This window comes from Malaclemys terrapin, chromosome 2 (genome assembly GCF_027887155.1).
Source record: "Malaclemys terrapin pileata isolate rMalTer1 chromosome 2, rMalTer1.hap1, whole genome shotgun sequence".
NCBI lineage: Eukaryota > Metazoa > Chordata > Testudines > Emydidae > Malaclemys > Malaclemys terrapin.
This window is the reverse complement of record NC_071506.1, coordinates 248,791,050-248,814,918: the sequence shown is the minus strand read 5'-3', so window position 1 is coordinate 248,814,918 and position 23,869 is coordinate 248,791,050. Positions and strand designations below refer to the sequence as shown.

The window sequence follows — 23,869 nt, the reverse complement described above, 5'->3', positions numbered from 1 at the left end:
GCATTGAAAATATCAGTCCATATATTAAAATTTGGTAAGGTAATAAGTAATGGAAAATAGTCTTATACTTAGAAGTTTTAGGCAAACTTAACTATAGGCCTATCATAATTTAAGAAAAAAATTAAAAAATTGTAGGATTACAATCTACTGTGCCTATAATTGAGTCCTTTATGAAATACGAATCTTGAGCCTTGAATTCTAAGACATTAATCCTGTTTTATTACAATGAGTTTATGTTCCATGAATGAGAACTTAGGGCAACGTTCGGTTCTATTTCCTCTTAAGTAACAGAATTCCAGGGAAGGCTGGAGCAAATAAGAGAATAGCTGAAAATACTGGTGTTGTCAGAGCCCAGCTGTCAGAGCTATAGACAGGGAGGTCTTCTCCAAACCAAATGGACAAAGTGTCATGCAAATAATAAAGGTGGGCAAGTGAAGAGTGGTTTAAAGTGTGGTTACCCTGGCTTGTAACCCAATTATATCTTCATACCTGCATTTATGACACTGTATAATGCTGAAACCTGAGAAGAAATTATGGGAGGGAGGTGTAGCAACTGGGCCATGGGTGGCTTTGCCTAATGGTCAGGGAAGATGATTAGCTTAATGGTTGGAACAGAGATAGCCAGGCCTAGGTGCCGAGTCAGGAGCCAAGTTATCAAATCCAGAGGGAGAGCTGGAGCTAGAGCCAGGGGTCTGAGCAGTGGTTAGAAGCTGAATCCCAAGTCCAGGGAGTGAGCCAGAGCTGAAAGCCAGAAACCACAAGCCAGGGGTTAGAGTTGTGGTTAGAAGACAAAAAAAAAAAAACCACATCCAGGGAGCACACCAGAACTGGGAGCCAGAAACCAAAAGTCAGGGATCAGAGCCAGAGTATCAGTCAGGGTGGGGCAGGAGCTAGGATCCAGGAGCAGAACCAGGGAGAAGGAGCAGGAAAGCGGGAGCGCAGATCTGGACTGAGGACTAGGAGCAAGAAGGGAGCTGAGAGCAGGAACAGGAAGTAAGACCAGCAACACAACTATGGATGTGGAACACTACTGAGCAGCCAGGGAGCCAGGGTTTAAGACTGTGCCTGCTGGAGTCTTCAGCCACTCAGGAGGCTGGATTCATTTCCTGAGGACAATGAGCAGGGTCTGGGTTCAGCTGACAGTTGGTCTTAAGCCCAAATCGAAGACATCCTGTAAGAAACCCAAAAGAGCTGAAATGCCTTCTTTTCTAGTCTTCATGCCTCTCTCTTGACACCAGCCCCAGATGCGCGTCTAAACTCTTATGTGAGCCAAGCCAGAGGAAAGCTTGCAGGAGGCTAGGAGAGTTTCCATTACTTAGTATGAGCATCCCATCTTGTTTAGGGCTTGCCACTCAATAGCTATGCTGTCAACTACATCTAACTGGATTGTAACAGAGCCTGCTACAGGAAATCCTGCTTGCTAGGAAAATGGAGTGGAAATCTCCACAGTACCTTCCTCCCTGTGAGTGATTCACACAGCTTTCTTGGTCAGTGGGAGACAAAAATGGCTGTTGACTCCTCATATTTTGAATCACTTCTCCAAGTAGCAAAAGCTTGCAGAAAAGCACAGAGAACATCTGAGAACAGTGTGTTTCCAGTGAGCTTTCGTCTGTTTCCCTGGTAAAGAAGAGTTGCTTATCTGCTCTGTTTAGCCAGTCCTCTCTCAATTATTTCAATAGTTCAACTTGATGGAGGCTTGGAGAGAGGGGAGGATAGGGAAGAAAAAAAAGTTTCTGCTCACTGCTGCTCCAAAGTAAGCTGGGATTGCAATGATAACACATGGAACATTGAACTGTATCTCTCCTTTCATCACCAAAGGCACAGAATCTGGTCTGAAGGTGGAAGGGATAGGCTCAGGCTCTGAAGCGGTATAGACAAATCCTGGAAAGATTAACCAACTCTATTTTTTAAAGTTGTTCCCCCCGGGGTGCTCTACTCCTGGGCCTCCAGTTCCATGAGGCTAGATGCAGCCTGAGGCTAGATCCAGTTTGATCAGGAAGTGAGGCCTGACAGGTCACAAGAGGGTAATCAGCAAGAGCTCAGCTACCTTCTACTTCCTCCAGGAGAGAGGTCCAGACCCTACAAAAGATAGGCAGGACGTGGAACTATCAGGAAGGGATGAGGGGGGTTAGAAGTCCTGAGGTATTGCTCTTACCAGTGGTGGGAAGGTGAAAGACTGATGTTGGGGCTGCTTTTAGCCTGGATTGCCAGGACAAAAAGCAGCTGACTGGGATTGGGAGCATAGAGGGCTCTGGAATCATTTCAATATCTGTAGGTAGATGCAGCCTATTTGGGCAGCATAGCAACCACACAAACTTTTCCCAGCCCACACACAACAGGAAAGAAAAGCTTTTAAAGAAACATACATATACATATAATTTAAAAGCACTTAAATTGCCCTCTGTATACTGCATTAGAATCTTGCACAAGGAGCTGTGATGGAGGGTTGGGGTTCCTCTTGTTCATTGGAGGAAAAGAATATCTTGATATCAGAAACTTATAAATAAAACAGCAATACATGAAATGCTGAGAAATTAATATAAGAATAAGCATCAATATAGAAAGGCCATCATTGAAATGAAATGTAAGACAACTTTCTCCAATCTTTCTACTAATTGTAAATTAGAATCCCCTTAATATTCAGTTGCTGGCTGGGTTCCTCCATGTCTGGCCCTTTCTGGTATGCTACTTATATATAGAAGGTGCTATCAAAGATGAGAAAAATATTGTTCATTCTTAATCTATCTATATTAGGTGCACCAGACGCTACTGTGTCATATATGAGCATGGGTGTCATATATATGCATGTAATAATAAATAAATAATACAAAATAATAATAGAGAAATAGATGGAAAAGGTTAATCAATACTTTGGGAAGATTTGTGAAATGTTACACAGTTTCTCAATGCTGCTACTGATAATCTTGCTTTACTACCACTGGCAGGAAGCCAGTAGCTGCATAGATGCAATACTTCTTTCTAAGGCATCTTTCATTGTTAACATTTAATTTTACCATTAAATAATGCTATTTGGCCTAGTTACAAGCAAGTATGCACATAGATCACGGAAAGCCCAAGTACGAGGCCTGAATAATATCTAATTTGACCTTTTTATACAATTAATGGGAAAGTGGTCAGATCCTGCCAGCTTTGTAAATTACTTTGGATTGTCACCAAAAGTGAAACAGGATTGTTTCTCCATAACCTACTTTAATCTATAAACTGGAGATCAGAAATTGAAATAGTTTCTGTAAGTACAATTGGACTCCTCCCACTATTAGTCTTTTTGAACTAATCAAGATCATTTTAAACATACTTGGACTTAATGTTCTAAGTCTGTCAACTAATCAAATATCACTACCATGAAATGGAACAAATCCAGGACTCTGAAAAAAACCACACACAAAATGTATATGTAACCCTCTGCCCGTTAGAGTTGGCAGCAACAAGAGCCGGGTTCAGTATCTAGGGGTTCCATTTCAATAACACAATGTAAAACCGACTCGAGCCCGCACCCAGTGACCTGGGACAATTACATACCACCCCCCTGGGTGCCTCCAAGAGGTAATACTTCCCCTCTCGTAAGCACAGAGTCTGAGTGTAGCAAAAGCTTTTTAATAAAAGAGGGAAACATTGCGGCATTATGTTGGGGAAACACCACAAACTGGATTCATAACACAAACCATGGGCAAAAGACCCCCCCCTCCGTAATTTTGGCAGTGTCCTTTTCCCCTCAGGGTCTTAAGTCTAGCAACCCAATTGTCACCCCCACCCATAGTTTGTCCTTGGTCAATGCAGCCCCCAGAGCTCAGAAGTTCATCTGCAGAGTTTACGTCCCAGCCTGGGTGGAAGTGGGGGGAGGTATGGGGGACAGCTTACATGCTGCTCAGGTCAACGGCCGATTGCCATGCCTCTCCGCGGTGTTCTGCTACGGTCTTCACCGCCAGCTGCTCCTCTCCACTAGCTGCCCTGCTGGCCACTCCTCTCTGCCAGCCGTCCTGCTAGCTGCTCACCAATGTGGGGGCCTGAAGACAGCCTCACTAAGAGCTATGTTTAGTGTGTCTTCAGGCCCCCCCACACACTTAACACAGCTCTTAGTGAGTTCAGCACTTTAGTAACTTTAGCTCTTTAGTGATTTCAGCTGTTTGTAGGGGGTGGGGGGCAGTGCTGGAACAATCAGAACTACTTGCCCAAAGTAGGTCTAATGCTTAGGCCTAGGAATCAGTGATTTCAGCTCTGCAGCATGTAACAAGACTTCTGATGGAATCAAAATTAGCTCTGTTATTACACAGTGGAGAGAAGAGGGGTCAAAGTGGTGGTTAGGGCCCTCAGGAGGGACCCATACTACCAGATACACATACTTGTCCCCAGTCTCTCTCAGTTCAGTGGGCTTTGGAACCCATGTCCCTTGCCTAGCAAGTGCTACTTAGTGGAGGGCGAGTCCCTCCGTCATAAAATGCCAAGTACAGTTCTACTGTCCTTGATTCCATAATCAGGGTAACACTTTATTACTTCTGCCCCAATAACAAAGAGACTAGGGGTCCCAAAGCAGCCAAAGTGACCATTTGAGCAAATGGCCTTCATGCTAGGCGGGGTGGATGTGCCCATGCAAACGAGATCAGCCCCTGAAGTCCTTTTCCACAACTCACCACCAGATGTCAGGGTAGAGCTCATTCTGACTCTGCATACATATAGATAAAATTGGTAAACTGTTTAATGTCATGTATTGGGCTTCAGTGCTACCTTAGCACTAAGGTTTGCTAATGTATCATCTGCTCATTTCAGTCAATTTTCAATAGTGGGATGAGATTATCTGAGAACATGATCAGAAGGGAATTGGAAAGGGGCTAGAAAGGAAAACAAGAAGTAGGGAAGGAGACCTGTCAGCTTCTTACACTCTTGCTGAGCTTAATTGGAATCCTTGGCAACAGACATTTTCATTTTTTGCAAACTGGGATGCCTGTCTGGAGCAATTAGATAGTGTGCTAGGACTTACATCTGGTCAGCATGAGACAGCCTCTACAATATATTCATTTCTTCAATAAGTGTCAGATTCTATTACACATATTATCTTTTAGAATATTAAAACTCATTCCATTTCCAAAGAAGGGGGCTTGATTCAGCCCTGGGATATACCAGCTTCTGTCAGTGGGCTTCAGAGCTGCTACCCCCACTGGCTGTAAGTGTACCCCAAAAATGTGCTGTGCAAAGCAAGTCTGTCTTGAGAAAGCTCCACCAGCCATAGAGTCCGAAACACAATTTAGTACTACCTTTCCATGACAAAACTACTGGGATAAAGAATGGCCAAGCAGACAACACAGATTTCCTCAAGGGTGACTCTACAAGTCCCCTAAGATGGAGTAAATCAAGTCCAGGGACTCAGAATTACAGAGCTGAAGTATCATGCAATGAAGACCAAGTGGATTTTGGAGATGGAATCTCAATGCTGATGCCTACCCCTAATGGCCTCCTCAGGACAAAAGAAGAAGAAGAAAAAAGGGCCAAGTTCTTAAGGAACTCAGGTCAAAAGGATGAATAATTCAGTTACACACAATTTTTTCTGATGTTGTTTGTTTCTCACAAAACACACATGGGTATTTAAGTGATAAAATCCTCTGCTCAGTTTCTTCCTATTTTGTCTTCACAAACAAGATTTCAAAGTGTAGTAGTGACCCTTCCAGGCTTTGGCTAAAAATAATAGCAATTTGCTTTGTCCTGCACTTGCAAGATTTATTATTCCATGTCACCAAACTGTTTTGAATGAACGTTTAAATTTGGCTGCAATTTAAGAACACAATATTATTAAAACTCATTCCATTTCCAAAGAAGGGGGCTTGATTCAGCCCTGGGATATACCTTACAGTAATTTATCAGTAGGAAGACTAAAATAATTTTCTAACTTATTCATCAGAGAAAATGTAATACAGTAAATAACAGTCCTGCTCAGAATCTCACATAGCTTTTTCTTCTCCTGTTATAAAAACTAATTTGGGAGGATATAACATTTCCCCATTATCACTGGCTTATCTTTATATTTACTACTCATTGATTCAATCACAATTTTCTAGGAGATCTGCTCATAAAGTGCTGGAATCATTGTGTCAACTTCATCACTGGTATGACTCCATTTAAGTTAGTGCCCACTAAGTGCAAAGCGAGCTAGCTGCATGTGGTTTTGGAAACTGTGGTCAGTCAGTACATTTGATTAGTTAGGGGGCATTTTCTTGCCCATGAATTCAATACGGAAGCCCCTATTAGAGTCAGAATCTGCCACCCTTACTCAAGTTGAGTAGTTCTTACTTTGCAAGTAGCTCCAATGATTTCAATTTAGGTTACCTGGGTTACCAGATTGTCAACCCCTTACTCCCAACAGTGAGTGGTTACTTGTATAAGTTATTTGATTGATTTAAATAGGACTTTTGATTCACCAATGGGAATAGGGGGTTGAAAATTTGGCCTTTGGGGAGTTTGTGCAACTCACTATAAATAAGAGTGACAGAATCTGGCCCTTACCTGTGTTATGTTTAACCAGACTCTCCTGAATATAAAATGAAAAACAAAAGGAGATTTTTTGGTCAAAAATATTTTAAAGAACTAATGAAGCAAAAGTACTATACACAGATTTGAGATGATCAGAATATTAAAGTGTTGAGAGAAAAACAAGGTAAAAATGTAACCTACTGAACCTAGCCATAAAAAGAGTTGCTGGCAAATTTTTGCATTTGTGCACCAGATTTTTTTAGGCATCTATTTGGGAAGATTGCTTGTATCTCAGAAGAGGGACTAAAAATCCTTATCCACAGACTTTCAACTTGTCTGATTACACAACTCCCATTAAAATCAAATCAGTAAAAACCTTATGGTACTCTTTGAAAATGTACTTTTATCCTGCAACTCCACAGGGCTCAGATACACTGTTAGAAAAGAACCCATGATGACATAAGGATTTGATCAATTTCTATACAGCCAGAAATGAGCGTCAGTGTGATGATATAGGCTATTTCTAAGCTCCTAAGCACCAATAAGTAGTTTCCTCAAACTGCATACTTTCATGGGAAGCAGCTCAAGTAAATGGGGGCCAGTGATACTGATTTGTGAAAATTTCGTTTTTAAGTTTAATTTCTACAAAACCTAAAAACACAGGAGTCCAAAATAAATAAGCTGGCATCTGCCACACACCCGTCCTTCGGATTTCCCTCTTCAAATCTCACTATGGAGACATTTTTTGTACACTTAATTCCACTAAAAATGACCAGGGAATTTCAGGATGGCCACAGGTCATCTAGACCTTGGGCTGCAGAGCCAGCTAAGCTGCACATTTCTATATTTTTTCTTTTCTCCTCCCTTCCTCCTTATAGCTGAAAAATCAACATCTGTGATACTTTATGACACTTGATAATAAGCGGCAGTACCCAGGCAACAAGTTCTGCAATATATTAATCCATTAGCCGCTGCAGGACTCTGGCTGTTGGGTACAGCTGGCCCTATGCCTGACTAATCCAATGGGTTGGCTAGTTCGTAGCTGTGGAACTATCTATGGAATTTTCTCTATTTAGGCTGCCATGAGCTGGCTTGGATGTCTTGTCCTTCTAAATGTTATTATGTCTTTGCTCATTTACTGGATGGAATAAATTCCCTATGACAAGTTCCAGAATAAGGTCCACGGGAAATTCCTAATGAGCTCCTGTGCATATTGGCTTTGTCATAGTAAATGGAGGTAGCTGCTAATGGCTATTTATCTTCCTTGCACATTTCTCTATTGCTCTAAGGGAACTGATCCAAACTCATTGAAGAGGCCCAAAAAGCCTTGCTCAGACCCTAAATTAACCTTTAAACTACATTATGTTAATACTCAATGCAATTAAGATTGGCATCTGAAAACTCATTGCAGCAAATGACATGACCCTTTGATTTGTAGTTTCTCTTCCATTGTGATGCCCAATTTTTTTTCTTCCTATGGCAAAGACAACTTAAACAGTATTGGAAACAGTTATTCAAAAATAAGCAGAGATAAAATTGTTGGGTTTTTCTTCAATTTGAAAATGGCTTCTCTAGCTCTGTTGTAAATGTATTACATAATAACAGAGAACCCATGCTCTCCATGTTTTAAAATAAATCAATATTTGGGTGTTGAGTGGGAAAGCAGTACAAAAAATTGGACGTGGGATTTTTCAGTTTTCTTCCTACACTTTAGTCTCAGAATGTCAGTTTCTCTTACATTTAATCCTATTCTACTGCAACCATACACAGATCATTTTAGACATGTCTTAAAGCAATAGTGTTGTTCTGATTAGTAGCACTCATATTCAGCCTGGAAATAATCTATTTGCATGTTGTGGTTGCTGCACTGCAGCTGAACACTTCACAGTCTCAAATTAGATGGATGGCAAGGTAGATAATGCAGTCTTCAAACACAGCTACAATGTCAATGTCTTTCATTTGCATAAGTGGTGAGGATTTTGATTTGCAGCACAGAGTATTTCTAAAACTAGTTGAACTGCCCATCAGTGTCATTTCAATGAGATAATTCTTATTCTACACAGATTTATGTTAATAATAATATGAGCATTAAACCAAAACGCCATATATTCAAATACATTTTCACAGAAATTTTCTGCAACACCCTTAACTGTAAGTCCCAACAACAAGTCTCATTATGCTTGACAGCAATACAATGTTCTCTATGAAGAAGTCCCACAGCAGATGTGATGTTGAACTCATTATCTACGATAATACTTTAGGAATATAACAAATAATATGCTTCTTTTCCTGAAGGTTCATAACCCCTATTAATGCTAACATAAATCATCTATACATATCACAAGGATACTATAGGCTTGATCTGCTCTCACACTAACATAAGTCTGGGGCTAATGCCACTGAATCAGGAATAACTCCTCTAGCCCAGTACTTAAAATAGATTGAAACAAAATGGGGAACTCCTCTATGTCTTCTCATAGACAATGTACTGGCTGATCAGACTTCAGTCCTTATGTGAGACTGGATACTGCTAAGTAGAAATTCAAACTACAGCATTGCTGTTGGGATTTGTATATGCAAAGCAATGGAAGGACAAGACTAATATCCTGTAGAAGAATTGGGAGACTCCAGCCACAATGTGATTTTTTTTCCTTCTTTGTCCATTTCTAATACATGACTTTGTTATAGGACAGAGAACTGGGCTAGTAATGTTCTCACTCAAATTTATGTCACTCAGACTGTCTTTAACTTGCTCACATTATGCAGCCATTAATTATGAAAAAAGACAGCAGCTCATAGAAGGGTGGGATGGTTTAAAAATAGCCTACAAGCATTTATGCAATGACTATATGGTTTACATTAGTTTAATTAAAAAAAGGGAGGTAAGGGAGAGAATGACTTAATTGAATAGTTTTGAAACCAAATGGTTACTACAGAAATTACTCTAAAACGTAGAAAAAGGGATTTTTGTATAGGTTTTTGAACCATTCTAAAGAATTCCATAGCAAGGATATAAATCTGTATTACATTATATGGGATGATGCAAAAAGCTCTATAGAAAGGATATTTCCTTAAGTACTGTGGCGGGGTGTGTGTGAGAGAGAGTGTTGGACAGAGAGAACTATTTGGTAAGGATAATCTGTTCAAGTTAAAGAGAACTTTAATTATCCCTTTATTCAGTTGGAAGAGGGGTAAATTTCCCAGTTAGTTCTTCAAAGTACGGTTACTTCCTTTAAAAAACCCTAGAGCAAATGAGGTTGGTTTCATGGACTCCAAACTCATTTTAAATAGTCCTGGGATGGTTTCAAAAGCAATTGTGTGGCTAAATCAAATCAGATATTTTATACTAGTATATGGCTTAAGGTAACAGTGATAGTAAAAATACCTTTAAGAAAGACAGCATGCTTCAAACATAACTAGAGCTCTTCAGGTAAAGAACATCTAAGAACTCCCCCAAAGTGCTGTTTCTTTCATGTGGGTAAGGCTGACCTTCCTTCTGTTTCTGAGCTCAAATGTAAAATAATTGCATTTCAAGCTCTAAAAACAATGAACACAACAACATTTACCAACTCTCTCCACCTACTGTTAAAGTAGTCATTTAATTTGTATACATTACATCTCTTTAATGAGCACCAGCTGCTCAGTCACAAGAAAAGAGGTAGAACAAAAATCAAGTGTTCAGTATTGTGGCAAATTGCCGGCACTACTATGATGGGTCTCATGCTTTCTCTTCTTGGGGGGGAGGGGGTGTTCAGGGCACTGTTTCTTGCCCCTGAACTGGGATATTAACTGCCCCACTAGTGTCCTAGAGGAGGGGAGTGGAGAGGGAGGGACCCGGGCCCGCCCTCTACTCTGGGTCCTAGCCCAGGGGCCCTAAGGATAGCAATAAACCACTTGAACTAGCAGTTCCTTCCCCTGGGCTACTTCCCTCTCCTGCCCTTCAGCTTGTGGAGGGCTTCCTGCCCTCCCTCTGCACAAGCCAGGTGTCCATTTACCTAGGGTCTTGGTCTTCTTAGCCTACCACAGCACTTCTCCAAACTTCCCTCTGCTTCCCTCCAAACTCTTCTCTGCTCCAACTCCTTCCCCTGTCTGATTGAAGCAGGGTTTTTTTTTATCAGGTGACAGACTTCAGGTGCTCTAATTAGCTTCAGGTGCTCTAATTAATCTATAGCACACTTTCTTCCCACTACAGGGAATAAGGCTCCCTTCTAACCCTCTCCGGCTGCCCTCTGGCCATGCTGTATCACAGTATTTAAAGAGAAAATTGCAGAATGTTGTGTTATTTCAAAAGAAAAACCTCTTTGGCTCCAATCCTGCAGAGTCCACCTGCATAGGTCACTTAGCAGGATTGGGGCCACTGGAAGATCAGTAGAAGAATCTGCTTTTGTTTTTCCCCTTGAATGCATTCTACGTAATCAAAGTGGGATATACATATAATAAATAGCCATCTGCACTTCTAGCAAAATCCTCCATACAGTAGTGTATTTATAGTTATAGTTACTTTAGGGAATCAATATTGATATCATGGTGGGTATATACTGAATACAATTCCTTATTTACTTGTCACCCAGGTTAGTCATTTGTACATAAGAATATTAATTATTAAGCATTTCTAAGTTGCTAATCACTATAGTATTTAGGTGTCACAGATCATATCTTTGAATCACTTAAAAAGATTAGAACACAAAGCAAACACTGACTTCAAATAAGTGTTTGCCATTGTACTTCATTTATTCTAAACACCAGGATCTTTCTGCCTTTATCTATGACTGGATTACCATTGAAGAGTAATTTTAGAAACACATCAATAATCGAAATTACAGTCTTCACCTAGCTGTTTGATTTATGGATTAGATCTCTTCTGGAAAATAGCTGCATAAATGTATCTCATGATCCATTAAACTAAACAGCTAGTTGAAGATCAGTCACCTCTTACTTGTATGTGTTTGGACTAATCCAAGAAAAAAAAAATCTGCTAATGACTGCCAAAGGCCCATTGTTTTGTTTAGTTCAGACAGACTTACTCAGGGTCATATGTCCAGATGTTAAAGACCACTGAAGTGTTTTAACTTTCAGGGATTTGAATCATTCATATAATACGCAGGTTATCAGGGAAAGAATTTGCTGTAGATTATTTTCAAAGGCAGGATGTAATTTAAAATAAAGAGTTAAGATAACATGTTCATTGGAAATCAGAGTTGTCATGAAGTTCCCCAAAATGAATTCTGTCCTGATCTTTATTAGGCATACTGCAGGTAGAGATCGTAACAGCTAGATGGCAACTATATGGCACAATTGATTTATAATTGTATTTTTATTACTAATATACTGCATGTGCGCATACACTCACACATGGGGTGATTTGTGATTGCACTTATAAGTAGAACTACATGGATTCATAGTAGTGAAATACTTTTAGTGGCTTATAATCTACAAAGAGTTGAAATATGTGTTTATATAGCAGCAAAGATATTTTTCTATATTTTGTTTATAATCAGCATTTTGGCTGTCAACTTGCGTTTTCGCTTTAATACATCTCTTCCATAGCAATAAATATAACAGCAAGCTGCAGGAAGGGCATCAGTCTTTATTTGTTATTGGATGACTTTTATTCAATAAACTTTTGGTTGCAGCACTTATGTGTTATGACACCATCCCCCAACTTGTGAAAATAAATGCCATTTCTAAAACTAAAGTCATTGTTTATTTTGTGTGTGTGTGCGTGCATGCGCATGTGCTTGCATATGTGTAAATAGAAAGAAATATGCCAACCAAGGCATACTTTTTACATTTTCTCTTTCTTTGTGCTGGCTGCTGAATGCATTCTATTCATGGATGTCAACACATCAGATCCACAAGGCTACCCATGGCTATCAACGAAAAGGGAATCAAATAAAAAGTTAAAATTGCTCTGACATGGAAAGTATCAAAGACGACAGAGGTTTGATATATCAAAAGAAAAGCAGCATTAGGGACAGTGAACTCAGAGGCAAAGTGAAAGAGAGGGAGACCTGTTTAATGAATTATTGAGACCTTTTGGTGTAAGAGGTAAATTCTATTTATGTGGCTTTCATAGTAGTGGGGAGAGGGTTTCTAAACATTCTCTATGGCTTTTTAGGGGAGACATTTTGGGTCAGAAGAGTGGTTTTGTGAAGCATGTTAAAGAGATTAGCATACAGTGTATGGTTCTGGATGAAAGGTACAATGCTGGGACAAACTGGGTCTGGGAGTCATGGACAGTGAGTCCCCATTGATCCACAAACAACAGAAGAACTGAAGAGAAGCCTCTCACCAGCTGAGCCAGTGGAAGGTGTGTAGAATCATTCTCAGCTGGAACCACACATTCTTACAAACAGTATAAGTATCAGCATATTCAAATAGAAAAGAAAGATTATTTGATCATTACCTTTATGAGAACCTGAATGTGTCCTGTGGCTTTTGAGGACTCGTAGTACCAAAAACTCATCATACAAGCTGTGCCCGACTCTTTCCACCTGGAGCTCTTCACATGGGCTTTTTCACCTCTTAGGCCTATTGGTGTAGCTTCAAGATATAGGAATGCTCCTAGAATCAAGAGTTACATGTTATGAAGAACTATCTGAGTCTTTAAAAACTCAGCAGAACTAATGCAGAGAATGTAAAGTATACCCCCTAATGCACACCCTGTATCAGCCAAATCCATTGCACGCAAATAAGAGTGGGAGATGTGCTGTGCTTTTTCCTCTGCCCATGTTACACTAGGAAGTCGGTGGGAACAAGTTAACTTTTCACTGGGGCTACACAGAAATTCTGCTGGAAGCAGTCTCTAAGGAGAAATGGGGAACTGACATGTTTTTTAGCCATCTTGGCCACATCCTCTTTTCCAAGAGCACTATGTGCTTTTCAGGCCATGTTAAATAGCAGATTTCAGAGTAGCAGCTGTGTTAGTCTGTATCCACAAAAAGAAGAACAGGAGTACTTGTGGCACCTTAGAGACTAACAAATTTATTAGAGCATAAGCTTTCATGGACTACAGCCCACTTCTTCGGATGCATATAGAATGGAACATATATTGAGGAGATATATATACACACAGACAGAGAGCATAAACAGGTGGGAGTTGTCTTACCAACTCTGAGAGGCCAATTAATTAAGAGAAAAAAAAACTTTTGAAGTGATAATCAAGCTAGCCCAGTACAGACAGTTAAGAAGTGTGAGAATACTTACAAGGGGAGATAGATTCAATGTTTGTAATGGCTCAGCCATTCCCAGTCCTTATTCAAACCGGAGTTGATTGTGTCTAGTTTGCATATCAATTCTAGCTCAGCAGTCTCTCGTTGGAGTCTGTTTTTGAAGTTTTTCTGTTGTAATATAGCCACCCGCAGGTCTGTCACTGAATGACCAGACAGGTTAAAGTGTTCTCCCACTGGTTTTTGAGTATTTTGATTCCTGATTAGGTAATCCTCAGTGGGATCAGAGGATAATGGCCTGTAGAATGTGGTGTTAGAGAGCTGTCTAGCAGCCTCCTGGTCATATTCCAATTTATTCATGATGACGACAGCACCTCCTTTGTCAGGCTAGCTTCAAAAGTTTTTTTTCTCTTAATTAATTGGCCTCTCAGAGTTGGTAAGACAACTCCCACCTGTTTATGCTCTCTGTATGTGTGTATATATATATATCCTCAATATATGTTCCATTCTATATGCATCCGAAGAAGTGGGCTGTAGTCCACGAAAGCTTATGCGCTAATAAATTTGTTAGTCTCTAAGGTGCCACAAGTACTCCTGTTCTTCTTTTTAAATAGCAGAGTTACAGATGTTTTCCAATGCAGCAATCTTGACCTCCAGTGTCATTTCTACCAGAATAAGCAGGCATAAACCCTTCTGCTAGCTCTCAGGCTGGCCAAGAATCTGGCTCCATATCTCTTTATTGAGCTTTATCTGTGGGCTGCCAATAGTTGTCTCATTTTAAAGTAGAATAGCTACTGGCAAGATCATAATTCCTGAAGGAACCATTTCTAACAGATGGCAATTCTGTAAGCATGTCACATCATGCAACACTGATAAATCTGAGGGTGAGTCTTCTATGGTCTCCAAATAGTAGGTAACACCAGCTCAAAGCTAGCTTTGGTAGGCAAAGGGACCAACCAATCTCAAGTCCTTTGCATCTGTGTGGATCTATAGGTATCCATACTGAATCAGACTGGTTCAGACCATCTGTATTCCTCAGTACAAAAGTATTATCCTGCATTTCAAATTAAGTCCCTAAAAGATCCCAAATAAATACTGATACTTAAATAACGTTTCAGGAGATGAGGTGGCACTTGAGTTCTGCATTTCTTTCTCATGATGAAAACCAATTAGATAGATATTTCAATCACAAAGCATAATGAACACAGCAAGATTTCAAATTCAATCTTTTTTTTGCTACGATGCTAACAATATAGTTGGAATTCAAATAAACGTAATCATAGCATAAACGGGACATTGTTGATCAATTTATAACTGCATAAAATATTGCATTTTATATTTGAATTAGGGATACAAATCCATTTGAGTGAGGTGGCTTCATCATTTAGAACTGACTTCAACTTTTCTGAGGCTCACTTGCATTATAGATGTTTGCCATAATATTATGATGGGAAAAATATTTATTTCTATAGGAGATCAGGCAGATGTTAAAAATTGAACATCAGCAACATGTTTTGCCCGGGATGATGTCCCTAGCCTCTGTTTGGGGGCACCGGGCATTGGCCACTGTTGGAAGACAGGATGCTGGGCTAGATGGACCTTTGGTCTGACCCTGTATGGCTGTTCTTATAAGTTTTAAAAAGCCAAAAGAAAGAGCAGAACAAATTCTCTGGCCCACTCCATTTCTTCTGCACCGCTTCCTACTTATGTCATCAGCGGAGGGTAGGCCACTTAGACCATGTCTAATTTTTGGCACTAGATGTACAAATAGTTTCATGTAATTATAACATTCATACAAGCTTCCACAAGCCCCTACCTCCTTTTCTACCTACAATCATCCAGTAAACTCAGGCCTTCTTGTATTCAATACATATTCCTCCTATAGTCCTTCACATAATCCAACCTAGTGATTCCTTCTGGCAACTGCTGAATTCAAGTCTCATGACCTCTGTGCACTCTAGAAGGTGGAAGATTTGAATTCAGGATCATTTTGGGGTTTACCTAAGGGAAGCTCTGTGGCTCGGTAATGGGAACTTCAAAGATAGGAGGTGAAGCTAAAGTCTGCTCAATGGATATTGGGAAAGAATATGTGCTTGGGTGTTCTTGAGCAAAAGCAGGGAGACATGAGAGCTTATGGAAGGTTTTCTGGAAGATGTGGTGAGAGCTGCAGCCACACTGGCTATAGTTCAGGCTGGAATTTTGTGGCAGTTCTTATTTCCCCAAACAGCTTTGTTCCTCCCTGCTTAGCACACACTCTTTAGAGATGATTTAACAGTTTAGAGAGAGATTTCTCTAAGGCATGAGGGCATATATGGGTTCTGCTCCAACTAACTTTCAATAAGAGCTGAGATCCTAACTGCATTTTTGAAAATCTCTTCAATATATTAGATAATTCCACCCCTTCTCAACAGTATATTCTAATAGTACCAACGGACCACTGTCAGTACAGAACAAAGTTCTGAATGTTCCAGCATTATGTGCCTGACATGAACGAGAGCTTTCTGGATATGAGATCTAACTCTGGTGGAGTGGATCCTAATGGCTCTCTCAGCCTAGTTAACTCATCCTTAAAATCTGTGTCCAGATCAAATGTCACTCTCTTGTCAAGTAAAATAATGACTTGCTCATCACATGCAGTATTATTTAGAGAAAGGGCAACTGAGAATCAAAGTTTTCTGACCTACAGGCATTGTAGAACAGTAATTACTATTATGTTTTGATAACCAATTATATGTTTCATTTATTAATAAAGACACCCTAATTAGATATTTAGAACCCTTCTGTTGTCTCACGGGGAACACATGAGAAGCTTAATGAATAGGATTATATCCTTGTTTGTGAACTGATAACATACCAATTCCATTTCCAAGTGTGTGGTCCCTGGGAGGTCTGAGACTTTGAGGCGAGCCGACTCCCAGAACCCAGTCAAAGTTGTCAGCTAGGGAATTTTGCCAGCCACATCTGCCTTTCTCAAATGTGCAGGAAGTACCGCATTCATTCTCATCAGTATTATCCCCACAGTCATCTACAAAATCGCAGCTTTGTTCTGGTCTGTAACACTTGCCGTTCTGACATTCCCAACAGCCATCTGAGCAGGAGCCTGAAAAGAAAAGAATAGGGGTAACCTAGTGAATCACACTGTAGTGCCTTCTAGCAAGGTTACTGGAAGGTTACATCTGAGACAGTTTGATACTTAGGAGGAGGAGGGTGGTCCACAGCATTTTTTTTTAAAAAGTCTTTGGTCCCCCTGAAGGGCCAATCCATTATCAGTTTATTTCTTTTGTGTTTTGTGAAGAGATGGCCTAAATAAATGACTGTTTTCCTTGTAAAGCCTTTGAGGGCAAGTTCCAGCCATGCATTCCTTCACGAACAAAGCTTTCTCATCTGACTTAATTGCTGACATTTTCCTTTCATGTGGTGTAGGATTAAGCCATTTCATTTTAACTGCAAAGTTGAGCTTAGTTTAGCAGTCCCAATTTAAAAAGAAAGAGAGAAAAAGCCTTTAACTTTACAGTTTTGCCTTTTAGTGGACTTTGTGCAAGCTAGTTCAATGGGGCGGTGCTGTCCTTTTGTGTATTATTTCTGGCATAACTGAAATATAGCTTTGCTATTGTAAAGCCTGAGCATTATAGAACTCATTTCACAGGATCCATTTTCATGCTTCATATTTTCATTTCAGATCAGTTCCTGAAATGCTTTGGCTAGAAGATGGTCCCTTTAGCACATCCCTGGTCCAGAAACAGAGACAGACATGAAACTAAAACAAACCAACAAACCCCCATTGTTTTCCCAAACTAAGATCCTGATCCTGCCAAAAATGTATTCATGTGAATAACTTCACACACAGGGAGGAGTCTCACTAAATTAAACGATAATGCATATGTATGTAAAGGGTTACACGTAACCGTTGGCAGGATTAGGACCAGTTGTTGATAAAAAGCAAAGGAGAACAAAGCTAAACATTTTGGTTTTCCACTATCACTAGCCAAGTTACCAGGAGAGAATTGTGAAAAGGCCAGACTGTTCTAAGGAGCACTGAACAAATGGTTTATCAAAAAAAGAAAAATAAACTAAAGAGGTGAGGTGTAAATTCAGGACTGTGGAAGTATTGGAAAGACAGAACCCTGCAGTCATTTAAAGAAAGGGAGAGACAGAAGATAGCTAAATGCCACTCACAATCCATTTATATCATGTCTTTGTATCTGGGTTCACTTCAGAAAAGGGGTCTCCAAGCAGGACTGACTATAAAACTAAAAGGTGCTCTGCAATCAGGGATCCAACCCTAAATAACAGAACAAACAGGAGACCGTGCAAGCTCCTTAAGAGCTCTGCTTCCTATATGACCCAAGAGGGAATAAAGGGAGAGGACCAAACATATCATTAAAAAGAACTGTCAAATGCCACGTCAACAGCAACAAACCCTGTAGTATGCACTGGAGGAAATACAATGTGGAGCTGAAAATGTGCAGGAATGTTACCAAAATCATAGCAGTCTTCTCCAAAACTGGTAGAATATCCTCAGGGATTTTAGCCAGTGTGGCAGAGGAGTAGAACTGCAGCAATTTGGTTTAACTTGTCACCCACTTGGCCTTATTCCTATGCCATGTATAGCAATGTTGATAGATTCCAAAGAGAGAGTCCTATCCAGCCCTGCTAAATCAAGGTTTACTCTATGGGGAGGAGCAGGGGCTTTCCAAGGACACAGGGGAGTTTAAAAAGCAGGGAGCCAAACTGGGGAAACAGAAGGCTTATGTGGTCTGTTTGTCCTAAGGTTTGGTAGCTAAGTGGGGTATTAGGTTGGGGCATGCATCACTGCAGGGGTAATGTTGCCATTCATCATACTGGTTTTTCTAATTCCCAACGTGTACAGGTGGATCCTGTAAGGTGCTGAGCACTCTAGTCACATCTATAACTGATCTTCTCCATGGCAAGCAGGACTCCTGTGCATCACAAACATTTCAAACAACCCGTTCTCTCTCAGAATCACAATTGCCATGCTACCGACTTCCCCAAAAGAAGACAGACAAACCTTTTTGTTGCTATTCTGCATTTATAAATCTAGGATTTTGTTAGGTATAATGAAGGTGGTGGCTGCATAGCTTGGTACCAAAATTAAGCTATTTATTACAAAGATTGTACATAATATAGCAGGTGGATGTTTTTAAGAGCTAATTGTTGTAATCCTATTATCCCTGTTTAGGTGCTTGCCCTAAGAATTTAGGCATAAATTCAACTTTCCTAGCAAACTCAGAATTCAAAATCATACTAAAGGGTAGTGTCTGCTCCTCTCCTTGCTTTCCATTCTGCCCACCAAATGCTTAACAATTATGATCACATCTCTATAGCATTTTGTGTTCCTCTATGTCAGGGGTTGTCAACCTTTTTCTTTCTGAGCCCCCTCCCCCTCCACGCTATAAAAACTCCATGGTCCACCTGTGCCACAGTAACTATTTTTCTACATATAAAAGCCAGGGCTGTCGTTAGGGCATGGGACCCCAGACAATTGCCCTGCCCTAACGACAGGGGCCCCCATGAAGCTACATTGGTCAGGCTTTGGCTTCAGCCCCTGGTGGCAGGGCTCAGGGCCCTGGACTTCAACCCCATGTGGTGGGGCTTTGGCTTTCTGCTCTGGGCCCCAGCTAGTCTAACACTAGCCATGCTTCGAAGATCCTGTGAAACCTGCTCCCAGCCCCACAGGGGGCCCCGGACCCTAGATGACCATTTGAGGTCCCTTCCAGCCTACCTCATAGAATTTTATACTATGAAAAAACATAGCTATTTAGTCACACAATCCACTGTAACAGATACAATCAACCAACAGGACTTTTCAGCTTGAGTCTAAGATGATGTTCTCTAGCGAGGGCATTCTCTGCCACAGGGGTTCTCAACCTTTTTCTTTCTGAGGCTCCCCGGATCCCTGGTTGAGAACCACTGCTCTATATCAGAGCGTTCAATTTGGGATTGAAAAACTTGGGAGCTGAAATGTGGAACTGGTTGTCATCTGCATATAAAAATTAACCTGGAATGCTGAATCCTGGGAAGAATTATTTCTTCCATGAAACTTTTACATGTGCTTGAGAAAAATTAAGTCCATTGAAATTTATTTTTAAGTTCTAACTTCCAAAACCCCATACTGTATGCTTCATCAGTCTCTAACATAAGGCAAAGCCTTCTGGGTATGACAGGGGAAAGTAATAATAAGGGTCTAGTTATTTAATTGAGAGAAGCATCTTCTCTGTGAGGCTAAGTAACTGTTTTCCTACAGCAATGCTCTGTAAAGATTGTTAGCAGGTGGACTTCATGCCCTTGTGTGGCAGCTGCATCAACACACTAGACTATAATGGACCCAGAGGCACTGTGTAGTGTTGTTCAGATCAATAATCTGTGAACTGAGGAGGATTTACACACTAGAGGATAATGGCTGCACAAAAGCTACTAGAATCTGTCAAGGCAATCATCACTATTTTTAAAAGGATCTGAAGAAATCTTGAGACCAGGGAGGGATTACATTTTTATATATGTATTTGGGACTTGGATGAATAACTTGGATGTATTTTAAAGCGTCTTTAAACATATCCATTAAAAAAAAGTCTCATACAAATGTATATAGAAAAAAACAGGCACCAACAACCCATCATTATAAAGCTAAGAGGACTAACGGCGCAAACACCACTGCATTTAATTATAGACAAATAACAAGGAAAGACAAAGCCTAGTTTTATCCTACTATCCCAATGTGATTTAAAGGATTTTCATCAGTGATAGAACAACACACCATGGTTTATGGGCTGCGGTATTGAGACAAAGCAGGATATATTACAGGTGGAATGCCTACATTAAAGACTTGATCTTGCACTCTTATTCATGTAGGCTCCTTAACTTCAGTGGGAGTATTTACATGTGTAAATAAGTACTCCCATGAGTAATGATTAGAGGAATCTATATTTATGTGCTCTCTTTGCTAATCCCCCAAACACAAAGATACATCTCATGCAGAGACATGAATTCCACACTTTATCTGTTATGCCACAGTGCTAGCCTTGTTCCCTGTTTATTTGCTTTATTTGCTTCTCTAACAAACAATTTATGCTGTTTTCTGTACTGTCCCCCTGTGTATAAAACACCCTTTCTGAGCTGGTCCATATCTTCACTGCATACAAATCCCTCCTACAGATCCAGGATAACTATAAGAAACTAACTGGCTAATAATGGGTAGACTGTGGGTTCTTGGAAATAATCTACGTAACTCACCAAGACACCTTTGTACTCCCCTGATCCCTGAGGCTGCTCTGTGAATGGGCAGTGTTCCTGTGCCAAATTAGAGCAATTGGAAGGCCAAAACCACAGTCCAGGATTGGCCATGGGGCTTTCTCTCTGCTACAGTGGCAGCAGACAGAGCAAATGATATAAGAACTCTTAATTTGGGGTGATTTTTCCCCACCCCTCAGCTACTGTAAGGCTAGATTCCACCAGAGCTGCTGTGCAATGAGACAGTGCTGCACCAGGGAATCTGGCTCTGTGTTTGCTGACATGACCAACCCCTGCATTGACCACTTTAATGATATGTTATTATTACTCCAAATGCTATCAGCTTGTTTGTCTTTTAGACTGCAAGTTCTTCAGGGCAGGGACTACGCCTTCTTTCATGTCTGGAAAGCACCTCACACATTGGAAGCACTATCAAATAAATAAATACAAATAATAAAGGCTGACATGGTTGAATAGATCTGTCCTGTATACACATATTCACATAGTAAAGCAGCTACCCATAAAATAGATTGAGACAGAAGAGGGAGCAAAGCACTAAACAAAGAATCTACCTAGATATCAGTGATCTAACTTCAGTATTTTTCTAAGCTCTCGCTCTGTTTTCACTTTAATAATTTCCAACCCTGTACTTTACTTCCAGTCCACAGATATCTGACAGATAATAAGTTGTCCATGGCAAAGGTAATTACTTCTGCAGTAATAACAATTGCCACCATCTCTGTGAAGCAATCTCTGTGAAACTGGCTATTAGTAACAGCTATAACTGTTCATCCATAGTTTGCCACAACTGTAAAGGTATGTTGGACAAAAGGAAGGGATCAAATGAGAAACACAGGTTGCTAAGCCCAGCCTGGTCAATCACTGTGCACATGGATTTATTATGTTTCACAAAACCATCCAGAATGTTGGTTTAAAAAAGTACTTTACAGGTCCCTAATAGCTATTGTGGAATGAATGGGGGTTGGGGGAGGGAGCGGGGAAGGAAAGGTGGAAGAAGGAACCAGTGATAACCATTTAATGGCAAGCATGATCAGAGCTCACAAGTATTTACACTGATTAAAAAAACCCACATTAAACAAACTACCATTGTTAGCAGGACATGGAATACTTGTTTTCATTGTATTTGCACTTCATTGGATGTAGCCCTAACTGAATTAGAAATTATCTTTAATGTTTTTTTCCCAATGAAATATACATGAAAAGGAAAAGTGTCCTTTTGTTAAATGCTCCTTATAAAAGGAGCTTGTCACTTGGCAATGGTGTTAAGCCAGCTGCACCTAGAAAGCATGAAAATATAAATATTAGTGAATTAGAGTGGTCATGTATTGTACCAATAAAGATTAAAAAGAATTGAAGACACTTGCAAAGAGACCCCAAACTACGAAATTATAAACTGAAATGTCAATGCTCATATACCACTGAGTTTAATTATCATTTGCATTGGTAGCCAGGGATTAATATTCTGATTAATTCCCAAATTCTCCAATGGGGCAATTGAATGGAAAGTATGTGTGTTCCATTAGCACTTAAAAGGTTGTAGAAACATTAAATCAGCACCCTAGGTCCTTTTTTGACATATTTTTTCTTAAATAGGCTCAGCTACTATTTCTCTCAGCCAATCAAATTTCTGAGCCAGTAGTTTAGCTCTCTCCATTAGATTTTGTTGCTGCAATTTATTTCACCCCTTGGTAGTGGGGTGAAATAATTCTCCTTAAATATTTTTAAACAATGTCATTTCTTTATTTATTCTTTAAATCCATCCAAAACTATCACAAAGGGTTTGCATGGTGAAACACCTAATTTTTAAAAAGAGTTCTTAATATACTAGTTTCAATTTCACCCAATATATGTCAAAATGTGTTGAGTCATATCTGCTTGACATAGTCATGAAAAATCTGTACTGGAATTGTCCATGATTATATACTCACAAAGAGAGAGACCAAAAGACTCCATCTACTTAGTTTGTCAAAGAAAAGGCTAAGAGGCAACTTGATGATGTTCTACAATTACCTACACTGGAGAGAAGACTGCTGATAGAAGATATCTCTAATCCAGTAGACAAAATATTAGAAAATCTAATGGCTGGAAGTTGAAGTCAGCAAAGCTGAAACTGAAATAAAATGCAAATGTTTGGCAGTCAGGGTAATTAACTATTAAAAAGATAACCCAGTTATGTATTTTTTGTCATCATTAGAAGTCTTTAAATCAAGACTAGATCTGTTTTTAGGCGATGTGGTCCAGTTCAACCAACAGTTATTGAACCAAATGCAGGAATTACTGGGTGAAATCTGTGCTCTGTGTTAAAGAGGAGGTCAGGATAGATGTTCACAATGGTCCCATCTGGCCATAACATTTATGAATCTGGGATTTTAATAGGTATTATAAAGGATGTGACTGCTTAGCTTGTTACCAAAATTAGTGATAGAAAATCTGGATGTTTATCCAAATAATCCATCTGGCATCTCCAAAATAGGACTGAAAATATCACAAGAACAGATTTCCTCAAGAGATTCTAGTTAGCTTAAAAAGAAAGTTGTTCCCCTGGTATATTCAGTCTATTTCAGAATCTCTGCTTCTGCATTTAGATGGAATCAAAAAGTTCAGAAACACGTTAAAATAAAATATTTCTTTTTAAAACATTATCCACATTTTTTTAGAACCCTATAAACAGTTTGGGTTGGGACCATTTCCAGGTTTGGGCAAAGATTCCACACATCAGGGCTAGATGCCTATGCAAGAGAGTAAGGAGGAGTCTGAACCTCCCCTATCTCCCTGCACTGGCTAGCTAGAGCTTTGTTTTGGGAGTACAGATAAGCAAGCAGATGTTGTGCAACCACTAACTCTCTTCTCCCACCGGGAGCAAGTCAAGGATGGCATCAAAGAATTTGGACTGATTAGTTCTCAAAAATCTATTCATTTTCTAAAATTTTAGCTAAAATTGTATGTTTCTT

General features: G+C 39.9%; 1 protein-coding gene across 1 annotated transcript in view; it reads right to left on the bottom strand.

The window, feature by feature from the left end:
* The window catches only part of MALRD1 (MAM and LDL receptor class A domain containing 1), a 435,909-nt gene that overhangs the window by 186,177 nt on the left and 225,863 nt on the right, over positions 1-23,869 (bottom strand). The window contains exons 26-27 of the mRNA XM_054017027.1: positions 16,504-16,749; positions 12,887-13,044 (exon numbers count right to left, since the gene is read on the bottom strand). Of these exons, the coding sequence (XP_053873002.1) occupies positions 12,887-13,044; positions 16,504-16,749 (404 nt within the window). The remainder of the gene's footprint in view (positions 1-12,886; positions 13,045-16,503; positions 16,750-23,869) is intronic.